General features: G+C 41.6%; 3 protein-coding genes across 55 annotated transcripts in view; 2 read left to right on the top strand and 1 right to left on the bottom strand.

Moving 5' to 3' along the window:
- ATG13 (autophagy related 13) overlaps window positions 1-2,544 on the bottom strand; it is a 50,869-nt gene extending 48,325 nt beyond the window's left edge. For 2 of the 29 annotated variants that reach the window (XM_044388978.3, XM_044388980.3), the window contains exons 1-2: window positions 2,165-2,501; window positions 1,656-1,771 (exon numbers count right to left, since the gene is read on the bottom strand). The gene's annotated coding sequence lies outside the window, so the exon portion shown is untranslated. Of the gene's footprint in view, window positions 1-1,655; window positions 1,772-2,164 lie in introns of all 29 variants that reach the window. The other 27 variants (XM_044388984.3, XM_048216926.2, XM_044388986.3 and 24 more) reach the window with 21 other exon arrangements.
- Window positions 2,545-2,794: 250 nt separating this feature from the next.
- HARBI1 (harbinger transposase derived 1) lies at window positions 2,795-12,510 on the top strand. Its single transcript, XM_026512016.4, has 3 exons — window positions 2,795-2,916; window positions 3,873-4,691; window positions 10,773-12,510. The coding sequence occupies exons 2-3, from the start codon at window positions 4,022-4,024 to the stop codon at window positions 11,147-11,149; spliced, it is 1,047 nt and encodes a 348-aa protein (XP_026367801.1). The 5' UTR covers window positions 2,795-2,916; window positions 3,873-4,021; the 3' UTR covers window positions 11,150-12,510.
- Window positions 12,511-18,922: 6,412 nt separating this feature from the next.
- The window catches only part of AMBRA1 (autophagy and beclin 1 regulator 1), a 164,589-nt gene continuing 160,464 nt past the window's right edge, over window positions 18,923-23,047 (top strand). For 21 of the 25 annotated variants that reach the window (XM_044388992.3, XM_048213998.2, XM_026512015.4 and 18 more), the window contains exon 1: window positions 18,923-19,028. The gene's annotated coding sequence lies outside the window, so the exon portion shown is untranslated. Of the gene's footprint in view, window positions 19,029-19,052; window positions 19,247-23,047 lie in introns of those variants that run through there. The other 4 variants (XM_057317207.1, XM_057317206.1, XM_057317203.1 and 1 more) reach the window with 3 other exon arrangements.

The raw sequence follows: 23,047 nt of genomic DNA, 5'->3' as shown, positions 1-23,047 counted from the left end.
CCACATATAAAATCTAAGTAAACTTTGTTCAAGAATTAAGTTTTAGGGAAAAAGATTAACTCTTAGTAAAGTACATGTATTTGAAGACTCTCAAGTCAACATACAAGCCATTAAAAAATAAGAAATAAAAGGAGAACTAAGTTGAATAATAAAGGGTCATAATGAGGAATTTTTTTAGGTATACTCTTGATTTTCTAATCTAAGCAGCACTCCAACGAATGTTATGAATATAATTATTCATCTCTTCCATAATAAAGTTAAGAATACTTTAAAAGGAAAAGAAATATTGAAAACTTAAGTTTCAGAGGTACCTGGATGGTGTAGTCGGTTAAGTACAGGACCCTTGGTTTCTGCTCAGGTCTGATCTCAGAGTTATGAGATCAAGCCCCAAGTCGCCCAGTGCTCACTGCCCAGTCGGCTTGGGACTCTTCCCCTCTGCTCCTCCCCACTGCGAGCATGCTTGCGCGCGCGCTCTCTCTCTCTCTCTCTCTCTCAAATAAATAAATAAATAAATAAATCTTAAAAAAATGAAATTTCTGGTGTTTTTAGGTATTGCTAAGATTAAATAACTTCTCTCCAGATAAAAATTCCAAAACAAACCTTCCACTCCCACTTGAGCAAAATATAAATGCAGAATATTGGGAATGCCCCTTATCAAGGGGGTACTTTTTCTGAATAGTCAAAATTATCTTGGAAAAAATCACTCATACAGTAAGACTTGGGTCTTTGAAAGCTCAAAAGTTAATGTCTTCTTTTTGCATTTAGGCTATAGGCACCCTGCTCTGAGTCATGGAAGTCATAAGCTAATACAGCTAAATCAGGGTGCATGGGGGCAGGAGAGACAACAGAAAAGATTTCTTGCCTCCACCTCCATACAGTGTAATTCCATTATGCATATATGGTAGGACTCCATTGTGTCCAGCTGATTCTTAGTCCTTAAATAAAAAAATGTAATATATGGAGTGTTTAGTAGCTCAAGATCTGCAGTTTTTGATTCATTTTTTAAATTCAATTTTAATTACCACTCTTAAGGGAAAAAATACAAATGCACGATAAGAACTTTTAAGTGTTAAGTACAATAACGGAAAACCCAGTGGTTTGCAATTTCGATGAAATGTGACTCTCAAAAGTTGCCATAGTCTTAACTTTATACCCAAAAGGGTACAATTTGAAAACAGTGCATGAATTAACTACATTCAGGTTGTTATATGGATCAGTACATTTGATGCTTCAGCACTTATTCATCATCCACTGTGCATTAAAAATATTAACTTAGGATTCCATTTCACAAGCATTTATGTCTGTTCAGCTGAAAAATGGAGTTGAAAACAAAATTTGTAATTCAGTTGGGGCCACAACAGCCACACATTAAAAGGACTAACATTCATAAAACACATGAAAACCTAGAAATTAATTTAGTGTAAAGAAAGGATCTGTTGTTTATTATTGCACATCTCCTACTGAAAGTGTTCAATAAATTCTACCATCTTAGGAGATGAGTTTTAAACTAGGTATGATCCAGCTTGCTCTTTCTAAAGGGAAAATACTAAAAGTGAAATGCTACGCTCAACTGACAAGGCAAACTGAGAATTGACTTGTAAAGTGAAAACGGAGATGGGTTAGTGATGAACCCAAAAAGGTGCTTAGCCACTTACCCAGAGATTTATTAAATGAGAATGGATTGCCGGTTTCCACAGGTCGTTCCACTGCCAGTAAGAAGATAGTCGTGAACCTTGGGTCCCTTTTTTCACTAGTCAACAGTCACCCTCACCTACACGCGGAGTACATATTCGGCACTCAGCAAGTTTGTTTTTGTTTTTGTTTTTTATTGTTGTTTTTCAACAAATCTTGATTGAATGAAAACCTACCTCACTCATATTGGTACCAACCCCGGAGTAATGGTCCCACAAATTACCTCCAAAAGCCTTACGACATAACCCAAAGAGCTGAGAAAGCAGAGACGAAAGCTTTGTGGATTTCCGTTAAGACTAGGGGCCATCGAGGGCCAATGGGGCCTACACCAACCCTTCCCGAAGCAAGCTCTGGGGACTACTGCGGCTACTCGGCTTAGTCCTCACAAGGAGGTACCCGGCAGGCCGCAGATCCATTGCCTCCCACCCGGGGGCGCTGAATGATCCGGGGGTATCCCCACTAAAGTGAGTACCTGCGAAGCTGCAACACAGAGAGTGGCTCGGGGCTCTCATTACGGAGGCCGGGGCCTGGGGCCGGCCAGCCGCGCCTCCTGGCTGAGGACTCTGCGCTCCGGAGCTGCAGTGACAGCAGGGGTCGCAGACAGATACCTCACGCCTCAGGAGGCTCGTGACTCGTTGGCCCCGGGTGTTTCCTCCCAGGACTACGCGAGTTGTCGCACTCACGTTGACTCGCGCTCTTCAAGAGTGTCCTCACAGCTCAAGCGATCACTCCTGCCTTAAGCCCAGCAGCCGGTCGCCTGCCGGCGCCGCCATCGTTAGTGTTTGTTTTCATCTGCTCGGATGAAGGCGGGGGGAGGAACAGGGCTATGGGGAAATACAGCTGCCTAATCTCATCCGCACTTTCGCTACAGTATGGACGCCTTATTTCATTTCTTTCCTCTTAATTCCCATAAAAGTTGATTTCCTTTCCATGTAAATCTTTCTCACCAATTTTTCCAAGTGTCTCAGAAGGAAAGAAGGGCGTAAAGACTGGGGGTCTTTGAAAGAGTGAGAAAGTTTGGGCCAAGTGTGGAATGTGCGCCGCCGAACCGCACGCCGCCGCGGAGGCGGCAGTGAGGACGCGGCGAGGGGAGGACGCTGACGCGAGGGGGCGGTGCCTATGGTGTGCGCTGTGGCGGCTAGTGCGCGGCCGCAGGTTCCAGTGGAGGGCCGACCCGGCTGGGTGGGTGGGGAGTGCTGCTGGTAACCCGGCAGCCGCGGAGAGGTGGGTGACGGACGTTGGCTGACTTTGAGTGGCCGGCGCAATCAGATTTCTAAGTATCATTTCTAAGGCACCTTTTAAAAGTGGCGGAGTCGCCTCCCGGCTCTAGCTCATCCAGCCTCTTTTGCGCCTTTCTTCCAACCTCTCTTGGCTTCCTGGCCTTCAGCCTCACGATTTGGATTTCGTGGGGAGAAGGGATAGCTTTAGACCACACGGTCTTTGTCCACCAGGCTGGGTTGCGGGCTGTTTTTTGCTCCCTTCTCTCTTACTAGACTGGTTTGAGCACCCGTCACGTCCCTCTCGTACTTATCAGATTCAGCACTTATCAGGTGGAGCCAGAAGGCTTGGGTAATGAAACCCGGAGTGACTAATCCGTGCCCTGAGTAAAGACTTCTGTCAGCCAGTTCGTGGCCTGTGTAGTTAGGAGCAGACCTCTTTTACTATATGGATAATTATGCTATCGCCTCCATTAGTTGTTTTTGTTTTTTTTTTAAGATTTTATTTTTAAGTAATCTCTACAACCAACATGGGGCTGGAACTTAAAACCCGGAGATCAAGAGATCCTCCCTGTAGTGACTGAGTCAGTCAGATGCCCCTCCTCTATTACTCTTTTGCTCTTCCCCGGTTCGAATGCCAAGCATTAAGTGAGCCACCAAAATCATCTCCCATTTTCTTTTCCTTCCTTCCTTCCTTCCTTCCTTCCTTCCTTCCTTCCATTCTTTTTACAAACTCTAGAGTGGAGGGAGCTGTCTGCTACATACAAAACAGCTCCCATTATCTTTCAAACCACCGCAAGCCTATTATGCATCCATGAGTTAGTGGAGAAAAACCCAGAGTTACAGGTATTGCACCTTTTGCTCGGACAGATTAGAAGTTTGAGAAAAGGAGCTGTTGTAGCCTTTGAATCACTTTAAAGTCTTTGGTCGGTTTCTAATGCTTTTTTCTTTTAACCTTTACAGAGAGAAGATTATAAATGCCAGAGCCATTTAACTGATGGTTAGCTGCTGAATTCTGACACTTCCTTAAATACCTTCTTGCACCAACATCTTCACTGGGAGGAATTCAGGAAAAGTAGCAGAGGGAAGGAGAGATCACATTTACATGTACCATGGCTATACCAATAACAGTGCTTGACTGTGATCTCTTGCTCTATGGCCGAGGTCACCGGACATTGGACCGTTTTAAGCTGGATGATGTGACTGATGAATATTTGATGTCCATGTATGGGTTTCCTCGACAGTTCATTTATTACTTGGTGGAGCTGTTGGGGGCGAGTCTTTCTAGACCTACTCAAAGATCCAGAGCTATTAGCCCAGAGACACAGATTCTTGCAGCACTGGGCTTCTATACTTCAGGTTCCTTCCAGACTCGGATGGGAGATGCTATTGGTATCAGTCAGGCATCTATGAGTCGATGTGTTGCCAATGTCACTGAAGCACTTGTGGAAAGAGCCACACAGTTCATTCGCTTTCCAGCTGATGAAGCCTCCGTGCAGGCTCTGAAGGATGAATTCTATGGGTTGGCAGGGATGCCAGGGGTGATAGGGGTGGTTGACTGTATCCATGTGGCAATCAAGGCACCAAATGCTGAAGACCTCTCCTATGTGAACCGCAAGGGTCTGCATTCTTTAAACTGCCTGATGGTGTGTGACATCAGAGGGGCACTAATGACTGTGGAGACCAGCTGGCCAGGCAGCCTACAGGACTATGCTGTGCTGCAGCAGTCTTCCCTCAATAGTCATTTTGAAGCCGGAATACACAAAGATAGCTGGCTGCTTGGTAAGTTTGCAGGTGCACATGCTTCATTTTGTAGCCATAGAAAAATAATGTAGCAGAGAAGAATGAAATTTGAGAATCTATAAACCTGAGTCTCTGTCCTGTTCTTTTTTCAAGGAGACCTCGGGTGAGAACTCTCTGAGCCTTAAGAAAAATTTTTTTAAAGATTTTATTTGACAGAGAGAGACACAGCGAAAGAGGGAACACAAGCAGGGGGAGTGGGAGAGGGACACGCAGGCCTCCCACTGAGCAGTGAGCCCAGTGCAGGGCTCGATCCCAGGACACTGAGTTGTTGCTTCGACATTCTGCCTTCTGAGCTGAAGGCAGATGCTTAACAATTGAGCCACCCAGGCACCCTGAGCCTTAATTTTTAAAGAAAATGAACACTTAAAAGACATTTATTAAAGTTTAAAAACAGTATTTGATCCAGAGCCTCACTTCTAAGGATTTATCTTGAGGCATATGTTCATAAATACGAACAGTGGTAATGCGAAATAAAATTACACTGCAGCATGTTTTGTAGTTGGAAACAAAAGCAACAATAACCCTACAAAAACATTCCCCTTAAATACAACTGAAATTCTTAATCAGAACAGATCTGGTTAAATATAATACATCCATACAACTGAGCCTTAATTTTTATCATGTGTAAAAAGTTAAAAATAATGCCAACAACAGTAATACCTATTGTTAGGATTAGGTAATATATATGAGAGTTCACTATAAAGTATTGTACAAATATAAGATTTTTGTCATTGGTTATTGTCACTATGATATCTATATGAAAATGATAACAGGGGCCCCTGGGTGGCCCAGTTGGTTAAGCATCTGCCTTTGGCTCAGGTCATGATCCTGGGTTCCTGGGATTCAGCCCCAAGTCAAGTCGGACTCCCTACTCAGCAGGGGGATCTGCTTTTCCCTTTCCCCACCCCCACCCCCAGCTTGTGCTCTGTCTCTAGCTTGCTCTCTCTCAAATAAATAAAAAGCTTAAAAAAAAAAAAAAAAAAGAATGCTAGCAGACAGTACCCTCACACAGTTCTTGAGGGAGCTCACTTCACAGATCTGCCCAAGTGCCATTGGGAAGCCTGACTTACTGATGTAAGTAGGACAAGAACCCATTCAAAATTGAGCAGTGAAAACCAGGGTAACTGCACAGCTGGGAGGAATATAGTTGGGTAACAGTGATAATATCCTTGAGCTTGGCAGCTTAGTTGTGTGTGTTTGTTTTATTTATTTTTTATTTTTTTATTTTTAAAGATTTTATTTATTTATTCGACAGAGATAGAGACAGCCAGCGAGAGAGGGAACACAAGCAGGGGGAGTGGGAGAGGAAGAAGCAGGCTCATAGCGGAGGAGCCTGATGTGGGGCTCGATTCCATAACGCCGGGATCACGCCCTGAGCAGAAGGCAGACGCTTAACCGCTATGCCACCCAGGCGCCCCTGTGTGTTTGTTTTAAAGCAGACTATTGTGTAAGCAACAGAACAAAGGTTATCTTCTATACGACGTATTATGTGAGAGATGAAAAGAAAAATGAAGGATTGGAAGACCTCTCTTTCAAAACCACTGATCATATCTACACTGCATGTGCTCATAACAGTATTTAACATGCAGTAGACGCTCAGGAATCATTTCTCCTTAATATTCTTTATTTCTCCCCTGTTCCAAGTGGGAGGAGACTGCTGTCACAATGATTGGTTTAGAGCTGCCCTCGTACTACGTGTGGTATCTTGGAACTCAGTGACTTTCTTGAGTTGTTGCTTTGACATTCTGCCTTCAGTGTACCCCCTTCTCTTTATCCTACTGGACCTTTTCCTTAATCCTACCTTGTGTGGGAGCTCCTGGTTGGCTCAGTCAGTTAGGCGTCTGCCTTCAGCTCGGGTCCTGATTCCAGGATCTTAAAAAAAAATCCTACCTTGTGCCTTTTTTGAACTTTCAAATTTCATTTTTTTGGACATTTTTTAATGTATTAAAAAAAAAGATTATTTGAGAGAGAGCACGCTCAAGAGAGAGAGTGTGCACAAGCAAGAGCACAGGGAGGAGCAGAGGGAGAGGGAGAAACAGACTCCCTGCTGAGCAGGGCTGCATCCCAGGCCCCTGGGATCATGACCTGAACTGAAACCAAGAGTGGGACACTTAACTGATTGAGCCACGAAGCTCATTTTTTAGGAAATGACTCTGGTACCTGACTGTAAAGCCAGCTAATACATGGTGAGCACTTAGAACTTGTCAGGCAATGTTGTAAGCAGTTTGCATTGGATTATTTCAGTTGTTAAAAAAACTCTTGAAGAGTTAAATGCTAATATCATCAACATTTTTATGGAGGAGGAAATTAAGGCACGGAATATCTAAGTCACTTGTGGTTAACTTTTATTAATTTTTTTAAAGATTTTTAAAAAAGATTTAATTTTTTCATTTTGAGAGAGAGAGAGAGCACAAGCAGGGGAAGAGGCATAGGGAGAAACAGACTCCCTGCTGAGCTGGGAGCGGGACGTGGGGCTCTATCCCAGGACCTGGAGATCATGGTCTGAGCTGAAGGCAGACACTTAACCATCTGAGCCACCCAGGCACCCCAAAGATTTTATTTATTTATTTGACAGAGAGAGCAGAGTGCCCAGGTAGGCAGAGCAGCAGGGAGAGGGAGAAGCAGGCTCCCTGCTGAGCAGAGAGCTGGATGCAGGGCTCAATCCCAGGACCCTGGGATCCTGACCTGAGCCGAAGGCAGACACGTAACCGACTGAGCCACCCAGGCGCCCCTGTGGTTAACTTTTTTAAAACTAGGTCAAGTGAAGGGCAATTCCTGGGATCTAGGCCCACATCGGGCTCCCTGCTTAGCAGGGAGCCTGCTTCTCTCTCTCTCTCTCTCTCTGCCCCTCCCCTCTGGTCATGCTCTCTGTCTTTCAAATAAATAAAAACAAATAATCTTTAAAAAACAAAACAAAAAAAGTAGGTCACATGAAGAATTGACTCTATTTGGCAAATAGTTCCTCTGTTAAGGACTTCAAGGTCATGTAGGAATTACTTATTCTTTTTTCCTTCACACCTTGGGACCCCAGATTTCAGTTGGAGATACGGCTTTAGTTTTTTGAGGTATTTACAGGACATAGTTGGAAATAAGGGAAAACTCTGACAAATTTTTTTTTTAGGTAGGCTCTACTCCATATGTGGGACTTAAACTCATGACAAGATCAAGAGTCACATGCTCTACTGACTGAGCCTGGCAGGCACCCCAACTCTGACAAATTTGTATATACTTTGCTGATTCCCCTCTTTACAGGAAGAGTGGAAGGGGGAGAGATGGATATGGTAACAACATTTAACAAATGTTTATTAAGGCCGTTTCAGTATCAGATTACATGCTAGGCACTAGGGATGGGAAAAGTATGCACGTGTGGAAATTGATTCCCTTAGTACTACTAGCAGTTCTATCATATACCCCTTGCAAAGCCTCCATGATCTCTAACAGGAAAACTAGTTTGAAGACCCCTGAGCTAGTATAGTGTTTCACACATTTTCTAGATCAAGAGAGTCATCTGGGGAATTTATTAAAAATATACATCACTGGGCCCCACTTCAAACTTTGGGAATGAGAATCTTCAAGGGAAGAATCTAGACATCCATTTTTAACAGTTGCCTCAAGTGATTTCGTACAAACAGATAAGTTTGGAAAACACTGGTATCTAAAGGATGTGTTGGATAATGGGATAATAATTTAGGGGAAGATTGGCAGGATTATGAGGATGACAAGATGTTAAAAAAGAGAAGATGGTTGGTCGTATCTTAACACCGTCAGATTTGTGGAATAGTTCTAAATTTACCAAATGTAAAATTGACTGTGATTCCCTTTGTTTTTTGTTTGTTTCTGTTTTGTTTTTGTTTTGTTTTTAGTATGAAATCATTTTTATAAAATTTAAAACCAAGAAGAACAATATTATATTGCTTAGATACAATATAAACAAATGCAGAGGTATAACAAACATTAAATTCAGTATAGTGTTTCCATCAAAGGAGGGATATATGGGAGCCTCTGAATCTTTTTAGCATATTTTTACCATAGGTGTCGTCCTTTCATGTCCTCATTCTCATCTGTCCCTTCAGAATTGCATTACTTTATTCCTCTTCTCTAAACCTACCTGCTCCTACAAAGCATTCAGCCTGAGTTCTTATTTCTTCAACTCTTGGCCTAGTCTTGTTAAGCAGCTTTGGGTAAGATCTGCCAGAATGTCTTGTGGATGACTGATCATGTAAGCAATTGTAATCTGTTTAGCAATTCTGATCCTAATCCCCTCCTGAGTGTCTGTTTTCCAGTGGTGCTTGGATTATAACCAGTTAATGACCCTGGGGCATGTTATAAAAGGTCTGCATTAACTAGCTTATCCTTTATGTCTCCCCATTTAAGGCTCATACTGTTTCTTAGAGAAATGTTTAACGAATACCATTTAGTATCTCTGTGCTTTGGCATTCATCGTAAATGTTTATCTTACTCTCTTACAGCATTACGCCATTGTTTTTGTGACTCTGAGTCTTACATGAGCATTTAGTGACTAGCTCCTTCTCCTTCCTTTGCCTGGTATATCACAGGACGGCTGACCGTTATTTTGATCTTCTCATTCATGAAATGACTTCGGTAATATCTTACCTGGCAGGGTTGGGACTGGATAATAAGAAATAATACTTTTGAAGTGCCTAGCACAGTGCCTGCTACATAGTAGGTATTCAATGAGTCACAGATACTATTTTCGTTATTATTTGCAGCATCAGTTTCTTAAATTCCGTATTTAGTAGGTGTGAATTCAACTAAAATAGTTTGTACTTGGGGGAAAAAAGTCAACTAAATGTAAAATTTGAAGATATTATGAGGCTTCTTAAATATTTAACACTATTCTGGTACATACAATTAATACAATGTTATATGTCAATTACGTACAAGTAAAAACATTAAAAAAATTTTTTTAATAAAGTTAATCCAGTTCTTAAAAATGTAAACTCCTGAAAGAAAGGAGTCCTGTATGTTTTGTAACAGTGCCTAAACTCTCTGAACAGTCCATAACTATTTACCAAAACTGATAGTGGATCAGGAACACAGCTATTATGAAAGTCGGTACTCCCAGAGCCTATTTGTCTCTGATTTCTAAGGGGTTGTGCCTCTGGGTGAGACATTTCATCTGCCAGCTGTAGTGAGTCAGGACAATGAAGCATCATAGAAACATTGTACTGTTGTAACAGGACATTGCATCCCAGTCTTGTGTTTTATTTTGTTCTTAACACTGCCCGAGATCATTCGACAAGGACGTCACCTTAGGAAAATGCCTTGTGTATATTATTTTAATTGACTTACTTGATTTCCTAATCACTATTACTATTTGTATCATTATATTTATGTTCTCTTTGTTAATGTGAAATTCTGCCAGTTCCTCTGTTACAAAGGCATGGTTCTAATGAATGTAATATCTAGGAACACCTGAGTTCTGATCTCTGCCACAGGTGTTGGGACTTTATCTTACTTAGCGCTGGGAGAATGAATGATTGTTTTCAATGAAATACTCTGAAATCCCTAGGTAGTGCTTTCAGACTTGACACTTAAATGGTAAAGTTAGAAATTTTCCTCACAAGTATTTTGAGCTCTCCTGGCAGAATTATTTTTTCTCTCTTGCACTTTTTCTCTTTGGAGATGTTGAAGATTGACTTGCTATATGATAGCTTTTACTAACCTTTTATTAAAGAACACTATCTCTGATTCAGAAAATCCAGGATTTTATTTCCTTCAGTGCCTTTACCTCCTTCCCACATTTTCAGGCTTGGCTTTTTTTTTTTTTTTTTTCTTCCTTTTTCTTTTTTAAGCTATCAGCCTTTTCCTCTGTTGGTTTTAACAAGGATATTTCTAGCCAAGACCTATGTCTTCCTGCTTGTGATCCTGGCATGCCTTCTTTTTACCACAACATTTCCCTCTTGGTTTTTCTGGGGTTCAGTGGCTCCAGAGTCTGTTGCATTTTCTTATCCATTCTCTGTTATATGTTCCTGGATTTTCCTTTCTGTTTGTATTCCAATTAGAATGATTTATGATTTCTTTGGACCTTCCCCACAGGTGACAGTTCCTTCTTTCTACGTACTTGGCTCATGACCCCCCTTCACATTCCTGAAACTCCCGCCGAATATCGCTATAATATGGCCCATTCTGCAACTCACAGTGTGATTGAGAAGACTTTCCGAACCCTCTGCTCCCGATTCCGCTGCCTGGATGGATCCAAGGGAGCACTGCAGTACTCACCAGAGAAGTCCAGCCACATTATCTTAGCTTGTTGTGTCCTCCACAACATCTCCCTGGAGCATGGGATGGATGTTTGGTCCTCTCCAATGACAGGACCCATGGAACAGCCCCCTGAAGAGTATGAGCACATGGAGTCCTTGGACCTAGAGGCTGACCGAATCCGCCAGGAGCTGATGCTCACTCATTTTAGCTAATGTGAAAGGTGTGGCGGGGAGGGAAACTTTCCAGAAGGAGTTGTGACAAACTTTCCCCTCGCCACCCCCTACAGAGTTCCATCATCTAGCATGACTGAGTATGTGGACATTTGTCACAAACTGACATTTAATCTGTGTGTTTTAGAAGGGTGTGGCTATGCCAAAATATCTTGATTCATTTGCAAATATATTAGCTAAACCAAAACCAAGCCAATAGTTCCCTGCTATCCACTGAACTCCAGGTTGAGCACCACTCATTTGAAAACCCACTAGTAGCAGACATTTATGATTGTGCCTGCAAAATCAAAGCAAAGGGGGAAATGGCACTCAGCCAGAATGTTTTTTATTTAATTATCTAGAGATTTCAAATGAAAACAATATTTGTCCTGAATTATTGGATAGGATTTTAGCTTTTCTACTTTGCTGTATATATAGGCATCATCTGAGGCAAGTGTAAAGAGCAAATTTGTTAGGGAATGGTCTTCTGACAAAAGTAAGTGGCTACTAATCTGAGTTTGCAGCTTTGTGTTTTTAAGAGGATGTTAGGGACAGCCTGAAGCCTCCATCTGTAGTCTTTCTGCAGTAGGTGGACTGTGACTTGGACCTGGTTTCTAGGGAGAACATCTGGACTCCAATCTCCTCTTTCCAACTTAGAGTAGGAGTTAGAGGCTAAATGGGTTTAAGAACCCAATCAGCTTAAAGAAGACAAGTCAAAAAAGATAAAATAGCAAGCTTACACTTTACAGATCTAAAGACCCTGATAGATTGATGGACAGCGGAGATTCACCCAGGTTTTGACAGCTCACATCTAAATAGATCGCATTTCTTATGCTCATGATGTTAGAATGTCTGTTTGGCCATTGTGCTTTGAAATTCCTTGAATATAAGGAAGATTTAGGGAATAGAGAAGGCATTGTGAAGTGGTGAAAAAGGAGGTAAAAAGAACTTAATTTCTTGGTGTGAAATGAATTTTGGTGTTAGACTTACTTGGATATCTTGTGTGCAAAATGATGGACAGAATTTCCCAGGAAATAAATAGTCCCCTACCAAGTCTTATTCTAAAATTATACTGATATAAAAATAACCTGATTGGAATAATGAAAGTGTGAATTAGGTTCACACTTTGGTGCCTTTGCTGGGACAAAAAAGAGACTTTCCTGAGGATTGTCTTGTTCCCAGTTTCTCATCAACTCACCATGTGATACTTCAGAATTGTCCTCTTGGATCATTTCCTACCTGCCTTTGGCAGTGTTAATCTGGTGATTTTCAAAGTAAAGAAATGAACAGCTGATGACAGAAGAAATTTGGAAATAAATTGAAGGTGACTCATCTCCGTGATTAAAAACAATTATGGATTATTATCTGCTGTTTATTTCTACTCCAAATGCTATTTCCCGTCATCATCCTACTCTATAAAGAGTGGGTCCATTTGGCAGGAGGTTGAGCTTCGTACGTACAATGACATCACGGAGATGAGACTGGACCATGAAGAGGTGCCTGTGAACGTTAGTTCTACTTACTGTGCAGCACAGGTGCCGTTACATATTTTTCCTTTGTAAAATCCAACCTGTGACCAAGCTTGCTTTGTCTCCCTCATGAGGCAATATTTTAACTCTCACAGTCTTTTCAGGTTTCCTGAAATGGGTATTTTTCCCTACAGAGTTTTGGTTCTATTGTGCATATCGCATGAGGAAAGGGTGACTGGCATCCGGGTTATCATAAGTGGCAAGGTGGAGTGTGAACTTCAAAAATGCCTGGCATTTTAGCCTGAAAAAACCTACCCTAAAGGAATAATTGGGGTTTTTCACAACCTAACTCACTGGCTGGTAACATGAAGCCTGAGTGGGAGGGACAGTCTTGGAGAGATTTCAAAAGCAATTTCAAGTCTATTACTTGCACATCAAAGATAATTTCTAAGTGCTGAACCGACTGAATATTGGCTGGCAGTGTTTTTCCCTGGGAGCATTTTATTTCCTAATAATTCCACAGAATAACTGTTCAAATCTGTTTCTTTAATCTCCATTCAATGTGAATTTTTACAGGCAAGGATTTTTTCAGTCCTTAGTTACAATTTCCCCAAAATGATCTAGGGGTGGGATCAGGGTCTGTACTTCCAAATTGCCAAAGGTTTGCTCCTAGGGGCTTTTTATAAGTGCTTGCGAAGTCTTCTCTTGAGGTCCTTGTTGTGGATTTTTAGTATCTCCCTGGTATAGTTTTGGGAAAGCGTCAAGGATTATGTCTGTCTTATGTAAGCTTCATCTTCCAGAGATGATGCCATCTGGTCAGCATAGGAGTTTTCCAGATTTGCCCTTGGATGTTTCAAGACAGCAAAGTCCCAAAATATACTAAGAGAGAAACCACAATATTGGGTCATCACTGGTTTACCAATTTCAAATTATACAACATAGAGATCTCAAACACATTCTTAGTTTAAAATGAACTGACCAGAGATGGAGCTCCTTTCCTGACCCTTGGACTGTAAAGGATATATAGCAAATTAATCTAAGTTTAGACTAATGGGGGTCTAATATAGTGAAGACATATGAGAGGTGGTGGGGAGAGGAGTAAAATAGAAGCTAGACAGATAACAGATGTACTGTGATTGTATCCTGACCTGAAATCATAAATTGAAAACAACTCAAGGACTGAACTTAGCAGTTGCTGTCCCTGGCAATGGAGGGGAAGTTAGGAGGAGGACAAGAAAATAAGAAATCAAGGAAACTTAACCATTGTGCATGCAATGTCCTCAGACCTGTATTGCTCTCTAGGTCCAGCCCAGATTTTACAAAATGGTGAGAAGAAGAGATAACAAAAGTAGAGTTCGTTGACTCTAAGAATGGCAATGCAGGAAAGAAGGGAAAGTACTAGCTGAATGCCAGGAACACTTCAACTTCAGTTCCCTAACACATCAAATTCACAGGCTTTTTTTTTTTTTTTTTTTAAATGACTACACTCTAAACCCCCTTAGTGATAATCAAATAGGAGTGATGAGACCTCTGGATACTGAAAGGAGCAAGGAAATTAGACCTTGAAATCATGTTAGTACATTAAACAACAACAACAAAAGCCCATTTAAAAGGAATCTCCATGTTTCCCACAAAACATTAAGGATCTATCATTCTGTTGATACTTTAACCATGAAAGGGATGATTTCTTTGTCATTCTAGAGTCTTGACATGTTCATACATTTCAATCCACTGATAAATTGCATCACTGAATATTTATCCTGTATAATTCCAAAGAAGGAAGCACCTCCTATAATTCTGTGAATGATTACATGTTCTGGGATCTCTCCCCTTCCCTGTGCTGCTTCTTCAAGATTTTATTTATTTATTTGACAGAGAGAGAGAGAGAGAGAGAGAGAGTGAGATAGGGAACACAAGCTGGGGGACTGGGAGCAGGAGAAGCAGTCTTCCCGCCAAGTGGGGAGCCTGATACGGGGCTCGATCCCAGGACCCTGGGATCATGACCTGAGCCGAAGGCAGACGTTTAACGACTGAGCCACTCAGGTGCCCTGTTACCTGTGCTGCTTCTATATCATTACCCTGCTTCAACTTTATCATCCAGCGCAAAGTGTGCACATTAACCCACAGTGCCATGAGACCAGGCTACAAAAGAACAGAACAGAATTGCAACAGCAAAATCTACAATTGGCTCATCATTTTGGCTGCTCAAGGCCCAATTCCTGTTCCTGGAATTCCTAATAAGATGACTCACGATACTGCTACAGAGTTCTTTCATCCTAGGTTCAGGCCCAATTTTACCACGCAGAGTGTAGTAGATGTTTCTTAAAGCCCAGAGAGCCAATATAAGGAAAAATTCCCCTTCTGTCCTTTTCCCTCCCTTCACCCTTCATCCCAGACAATTCCCCCATGTCTACATGTCCCAATCCTCTTTACCTGGCTTAGTCTTCGCAAGTTCCTTCCGTGTGATTGGCAGTGGCTAGGTCCATTCTTAGGGGTACCAACTGTCCTAGTTTACCCAGAGCTATTGCAGTGTTAGCACTGAGAGTTCTTTATCCTGGGAGACCCCTAGTCCTCAGCAAACTGGTACAGATGGTCACCCTACTTCAGGAGAAGCATCATCCTTCCTTCAAGGGGGTGGCTCCCCCAGGAGAATCCAATCAGAATATAATAATCAGTCATCCACATAAGAATGAATTATTGAGGGGCACCTGGGTGGCTCAGTTGGCTAAGCATCTGCCTTGGGCTCAGGTCGTGATCCCGGGGTCCTGAGATTGAGCCCACACTGGGCTCGATTTTTAGATGTTTCAAGACAGCAAAGTCCCAGGATATATTAAGAGAAAACCATAATATTGGGTCATCACTGGTTTACCAATTTCCAAATTATACAAAATAGAGACCTCATACATATTCTTAGTTTCTTAGCTTCTCCCTCTCCCCCTTGCTTGTGCTCTCTCTCTCTCTCACTCTCTCTCTCAAATAAACAAATAAAAAATCTTTAAAAACATAATGAATTATTAAATTGTAACATAAATATGTAAACATTAGTGATATATCCCAGTATGATCTTTCCTCTGCCCACCTGGTTTCTTTTTTTAAGTCTTCCTCCAGGGTGAGGAGATTCCTGTAGGTTTGAGGATTTTAATTCCTGATCTCTTGTGATCCACTCTTCTGTCCAAATTGACTCCCATAAGAGCAAGCAGTAGTTTACTGTCACACTGAAGCTTAAATCCACACTTGGAAAGCAACAATTCTGTAGAGAAATCTATCTATAGAGATGCAACTCTGCCTGTACAATAAGCCATATTTTCCTTGGTTTCACAGAGCAGTTTAGCCTCAGCTTCTCAAATATCTCCTTTTTCAGGTGATGATTTTAGATTTTTCTTAAAGGATTTTATCCATTTGTTTGATAGAGCGAGCATAAGCAGAAGGAACAGCAGAGGGAGAGGGTGAAGCAGGCTCCCTGCTCATCAGGGAGCCCAATGAGGGGCTCGATCCTAGGACCCTGGGACCATGACCCAAGCCAAAGGCAGGCACTTAACCAACTGAGCCACCCAGGTGCCCCTGATTTTAGATTTATATTTGCATAAACTTCGGGTGTTTCTCCCAAAATAAAACTCTCCAATTTTTGAAAGACTGAAAATTTCTTGTAGCCTTGAAATTAGTTTTTTTAGTTTTTCTCACTGAAATCAAGCTTTCAAAATAATGTTATTATTGGGGTCAAGTTTGAATGAGGGCTGTAGCTTTAGCTGCTTATGCCCCACAAGCCTTTCTAAGAAGGAAGCTTCTTTAAAACATGTATTCTGGAAATAGAAACTCAGCCCTGGATGACAGCAAAGGAAAGTCTATTTGCTGCTCCTCATCTGGCTTCAGGAATGTGGCAGAGACTGCTTATTTAGTTGGCGCTTTGTATTCTTTGGCCCCTGACTTTTAGAACTGCCCAGGATAAAGACTAATTCCCAGTTAGGTGTGGCTATGTGACTAAATTCTGGCCAGTGGAATATAAGTGGGAATGTCCTGTGCTATTTTCAAGATATGTCCTTATGGCGGGAGACATGCCTTTCTCCTTTCAGCTTCCTGCTGGTTGGAATGTAGACATGGTGGCTAGAGCTTAAACAGCTGTCTTGGACCTGAGATGAAAGCCACTTATTGAAGATGGCAGAGCAACAAGATGGAAGCCTGATCCCTGACTTCAAATGGCCACACCTTACCCTAGGCTGTGCATCTCTGGATTTCTTTCATATGACAGAGAAATAAATCTGTACCTTGCTTCCTTACTCTTTTTGTTTATGTGCAATAGCTCCTAATCATCAATAAAAAGGTTACAACTGCCTCTTTCCAAAAGCAGCAATACCTATTACACAGAAAATGTTTGGAAGCAACATGCATATCCAATAATGGGAAGCAAGGTCAGTATATCCTCTCAATGGAATATTGTGCAATTGATAAAAATAACAACTATTAAAGATTTAATAGGGAAATGATAAATGCAAAACAATAACACTGTTGTATCTCTGCTTAAACTTTAAAACATTATGTAGGATATTTCCAAGGACTGCATGGGAACATGAACAAATTAAAACTTTGTGATTTGGGGGGCTCCTGGGTGGCACAGCGGTTAAGCGTCTGCCTTTGGCTCAGGGCGTGATCCTGGCGTTGTGGGATCGAGCCCCACATCAGGCTCCTCCGCTATGAGCCTGCTTCTTCCTCTCCCACTCCCCCTGCCTGTGTTCCCTCTCTCACTGGCTGTCTCTATCTCTGTCAAATAAATAAATAATCTTAAAAATAAAATAAAATAAAACTTTGTGATTTGGAAGCAGAGTATTAAATTCTTTCTTTTTTTAAGACTTCTGTAAATATTGCTATAGCGCTTACTCATTTTTAAGTCCCTTAAAACATTAGTAGATGACAAAAGCAGTGTTTTGTCCTCATATTATGGATGCTGGTTTTATCCTGTATTATATATATGAATTGTCCCTTAAATATTGTTATGGACTTAAAGGAGGAGATTTTTAAAAAATTATAATAAATTGTAAATAAAGCTAATGTTGTAAGGATGTGGTCTTTTTATTTTTTAAGATTTTATTTATTTATTTGACAGAGAGAGAGAGCGTGAGCACAAGCAGGGGGAGGTGCAGAGGGAGAGGGAGAAGCAGGCTCCCAGCTGAGAGCTGAGCTGGGAGCCTGAGGCAGGAGGGAGGGCCTCTATCCCAGGACCCTGAGATCAGGACCTGAGCCAAAGGCAGGTGCTTAACAGATTGAGCCACCCAGGGTGCCCCAAGGATGTGGTCTTTCAGTTTGATTAGATTACATGCTCTTTAACGGCTGGGACTATCTTACTTATTTTTTATACCTCCACTGTTCAAGTCTCCTCCCTCCTTAGGAGGGGAATAGGGTAGACCCTATTATCACCACACCTGGTAATCCGTATTTGGAGTGATCTATGTGATTTATTGAACTGACCTAGGATGTAAGGATTAATCCACATTTGCGCTGAGCATATTAGTCTGTCTACTAAGAGACTTCAGAAAGAGCTATTGCTGTGAGGATGAAAATGTCATCTTTGTCAGGTTCTGACCCAAGGAGAATTTTGATCATTATGTAAGCACACCTGTGGTCCCAGTCCTTTGGAATAAAATTAAAAAGCATGTGTGTATTTTTTTTTCTTTTCCTGCCTTAAGTTCAGCCTACAAAACCCTGAATTTTCCCAGCTTCTCTTTGCTATGCTTTATGGGAGCTAAAGTGGAGCTTTAACAGCTATTACTCACTTTGTTTCTCAGTCTGGATTTTCTCTCATTGTCTCTGTCATATATATGTATATTTATATGTATATGTCATATATATGTATATGTATATATATTTATTTTCCTCACTGTCCGTGAGGAAACTAAGAGTCACACTTGCTCAGTTGGGATAGTGTTAGGAGTCCATACCGTAGTCGCGGAATTGCCAAGTGTTATTGTGCAATGAGTTGATCTTCAACACCCAAGAAAAACTCCAGTGCTCTCAACAACTTAGCTGGCAACCAACACAGAAAATGGCAGAAGCACCTACTTTACTCCACGGCTTATGATCTGGGTTTGTTTATTCATGCCTTGGACAGGAGTCGGACCTAGAGTTGGAGCTGAGCTGTTTTTCCGCGCTCGACTGCACTTCCTTGAACGATTGCTCGGGCGCTCTTCCTATGATGTCTGGGGCGTTCGTGTATTCGGTGATCTTTTGCGCCGTCTTCTTGCTTGATGTCTCCTGAGCGGCGGCGGCGCCGGGTCGAAGGCTGACTTATCCGCGAGGCCCCTCGCTCAGGCTGCTTTCTCCCGCTGGTCGGTAGAGCGGACCCTTTGCTTCCTTCCTGCCTCTTCCTGTCGGTGGCTGAGTCCCCCGCTAGGCTGCAGACGGAGCCCCCGCCCGCCTTGCAGGTAGGCCCGGGAGGAGCCTGGGAGGCCCGGCCGGGCATCCTTCCGCCGGCGGGTTGAGAAGACCTTGGCGCCGGCGGGTGGGCGGGCGGCTCGGCCGCCGAGACACGGCCGGAGGAGGAGCTACCCGGCTGCGTTCGGGGGCGCGGTCGAAGAGGCGGCGGGGAACTGAGGGAGAGGCCGGAAGGAGGGAGAGATGCTCGGGCTGCCTGCGCGGTTCGGTAGGGAGGGGATGTTGGGTCTAGAGCGGGTGTTGGCACCCCTAGTGTGGGGGGAATATCGCTTTCCAGGAACGGATAGAGCATTGCGCGTTTTGACCCTCCGTTTCTCCTCCCACTTCCCCACCCCCAAGGCTCTGGGTGTCATGACTCAATTACGCTGGGGACCCCCTCTGAGTCCGGCCTTTGAAGGGACCTTTGAGTAGGTGGAGGCAAGTGGAACATGGCCCCCTGGCTACTCTGAGCGAAGTGTCATGTTCTTGCTTTTTGAGGGTAGGGAAAGTGAGACTGAGTTCTGGTACTTGAGTTTTCCCCCATGTCCCCAACAGATCTTTAAATGCACCTTAAGTCGGGGTTTTGGGTTTGTGTGTGTGTGTGTGTGTGTGTGTGTGTGTGTGTTTGCCATTTACAAGTTCTTTTTTTATTTCTCTTTCTATTTACCTGTCACTTTATGCGCACAGTGACTTGTCGTTTGTGTTCCCTCCTACCTAGGAATACAGATTTTGTCACTGGTACTTCATAAGTAAAGAGACCATGCTGGTTTTGCTTGTCAAAGTCTGTATCATTTTCGTGAGAATAGCAATGACAATTCTGTTTCTTGATAGAAAATTTCTTTTGCTGTCCAGTTTGCTTTCTGGTTGATACTTATTTCTTCTCCTTCCCCTCAGCTTGTTCTCAGTGGAAATCTTCCAACTATGGTGTTTAAGTGGTTAATGTCCAACGGAGGATGGTCAAGATTTTGAAATCAGATATTTGTCTTGAGAATTTGCTTTCTAGGAAGAATCCAGAGGAAACCCAAGGAGTCCCTTTGGAACATTTTTATTATATTTGATTAGTGGTTTAGTTATGAATATACTTAACAGGTTGTGTGTAAGAATAATTCAAATATTGAGATATTTAAATAGAAAGTTAAAATTCCAGCAACTCTGTTGTGTTTTCCTTTTCTCTCCCAACTTGGAAACTTTGGGGACTAAGTGTTCTTACTCATTTTATTTTCATTGGATACAGTGTCACGATCCTAATTTGTGTAGCTTCTTTGTTGAAAAAAAAAAATGTATTCAGGCTAGAGGTCATTCTCTGTTGAATAAGTATTTCCATAGTATGTGAAATCAGTAGGATAGTGGTTTTAAGAGAAAACAGACTAAATTTCTAGTTCTTAGATGGAAACTATACAAATCTATTTTTTTTAACAATTTTAGAATTCTCATGAGTTTTGGAAAAATTATCATTCCTCTAATTTTTTTTTTGAGGTCAGTAATATTTAAATGTAGGGCCTTTGATCCTGAGTGATTTCCTAGTTATCAGGACCTCAGTACTTCCAGAAAGGGTTTAATGAAGAGCCACCAGACTGAAGAATCTACATTGGGAAGTTAGGGTAAGAATGTGTGGTCTCTGGAAAAGTTTTTACGGTAGAAGAGAAATTTATAACAGGAAAGAATTTAGAGAAGGAAGTGACATTATCTCCTGGGGATTGATTCTGCATAAAATTTGTAGTTAGTGTAGTGTTTCAGCAACTCCTAATTAATGCTAAATAATAGATGAAGTTTGCTATGAATGTCATAGAAAATGTTGGGAACATTTTGTTATGTTTCTGTAGGAAATAATTAGCAGAGGTTTAAGTTGGATTGAAGAAGACAGGAAATTTGGTTGTGGTGCTGGTGGTGGGGTTATAGGGATAGAGCTTCTAATCAGCTTCTACCCTGCTTTGTAATAGAAATTCACTCCACTGTTTACCTTTCTTGGTTACATCTTTTGCTGTTCTGTTGGTGTCAGATCAGGCTCTCTTTTGGATTTCCTTTCAGAAATTTATGGGTTCAGAATGTGACTTAATTGTTCTGTTTTCTCTTTTAGTGAGAAAGTTCTTGGGGTTTATTAAAGATGTGAACTTCTTTCAGTATCTTCTAGAACTTATCCTGGAAGGAGTTATGTCTGTCACTTGGAAAAGATTATATATCATTTGAAAACAATTGGTTATTTTTATTAACTGTAATAACTTCTTTTTATACTGTATAATTTTCAAAATATTTTTAACATGTTAGGAAACTTATGAAACTTTTATTTTTTTTTTTAAAGTAAGCTCCACATCCAATATGGGGCTTGAATTCATGACCCTGAGATCAAGAATTGCATTCTCTACTGGCTGAACTAGCCAGGTGCCCCAAAACTTTTATTTTTTGATCATGCTCTTTTCTGTTCCTTATTAATACTGAATCTAAACATTTATGATCTTCAAGGGTCTTCATGAATGTTGACAACTTATCTCACTATTCCCGTTTATCCTGCCCTGAAAGGAAGTAGAAAAAAAGTTTTGTTGTTAGCACACTGAGGTCTCTTTTTAATTTTTTTATTTTTTAAACAATTTTTTAAAAGATTTTATTTATTTGTTAGAGAGAAAGAGAGAGCACAGCAGGGCAAGCTGCAGGCAGAGGGAGAATCAGGCTCCCTGCTGAGCAAGGAACCTGACGTGGGACTCGGTCATGACCTGAGCGGAAGGCAGATGATTAACCGACTGAGCCACCCAGTTGTCCATTTTTTAATTCTTTTAAATTTATTTTTAAAGGTTTATGTATTTATTTGAGAGAGCGAGCGAGCTCATGTGCTCATGATGGGCGGCGGGGAGGGACAGAGGGAGAGGGAAAGAATCTCAAGGAGACTCCCTGCTGAGTGTGGAGTCCCACCACATGGGGCTTGAACTCACAACCCTGAGACCATGACCTGAGCCAAAACCAAGAGTTGGAAGCTCAAACTGACTTAGTCATCCAGGCGCCCCATGTCTCTTTTTTTAAAAGATGTGTCTGAGCCTTGATAGAGTTATTTTGGAATGGGATGCAGATCTTTTTGCCCAGTGGTTTGGTTTACCCAAAAAAACCCAAAACAAAACAAAACACAAAACCCTTAAGTTCTTTTAATCATAGTCATTCTCGTTTCTTTCTCCAATTGTTTCTCATAAACCCCGAGAGAACTTCCTGTTTCTTGTCATAATTTCTGTTTGTACAGAAGTACTATGGTACAACCTGTCCTGTGGTTTGGGGGTAATTTATATTTTATATTTGCAAACCCCTTCTCCCCCCAAGTTAATTAGATCTATTGTTTCCCTTTTTGCAAAGCTAAAATTAGTTACTGATAGATGAAAATTTTGTGATCAGTTATTGTCGGAATGTATTATATGCCCAGTAGTATATGGCAGTCTGCCAAAGTGATGTGGTGAGAAGAAAACAGATTAAGGAATCAGGAGACCTGGGTTTAAATCCTAGGTTTATGAGCTTCCTTCGCTGAGAAATCCTTTACAAATTATTTAAGGAGGCCATAGGACAGGTTACTGCCCTTTATTGGGCATTTACTTTGTCATGTTCTTCACGTGTATTATCTCATTCAGTACTCACAACAGTCATTTAAGTTAGATACTATTTTCCCCAGTGGATACTGAACTCAGAGAGAGAAAATTATTTGACCAAGATCACACAGCAAGTATGTAGCAGAGCTGGGATTTAAATCCAAGGCTTTGAATACTTTTATGAATCTGTATTTAAAGAATGGAAAAGAGAATACTTCTATCATAACACTTCTGTTGAGAAAAAGTACATGAAACTGCTTTAAAAAGATAAAGCGCTTTTCAGATATTAACTGCTATGCTGTCTTCCAACAATGATGAGTAGATGTAATCTAGGTTCTTGAACACCTTGCTTCTTTCAAGGTAGCATTATGCCTGACAGTCATGGAGGATAGAGGTGACAAACATTAAACCAGCACGGGAGGAGCTTACTAATATGTAGGTGGAAAGGAGTGAGTGCCTGGAAGTGCTAG

The sequence above is a fragment of the Ursus arctos genome, unplaced genomic scaffold, assembly GCF_023065955.2.
Source record: "Ursus arctos isolate Adak ecotype North America unplaced genomic scaffold, UrsArc2.0 scaffold_23, whole genome shotgun sequence".
Lineage (NCBI taxonomy): Eukaryota > Metazoa > Chordata > Mammalia > Carnivora > Ursidae > Ursus > Ursus arctos.
The sequence above is the reverse complement of the archived record's forward strand: the minus strand, read 5'-3'. Positions and strand labels throughout refer to the sequence as shown.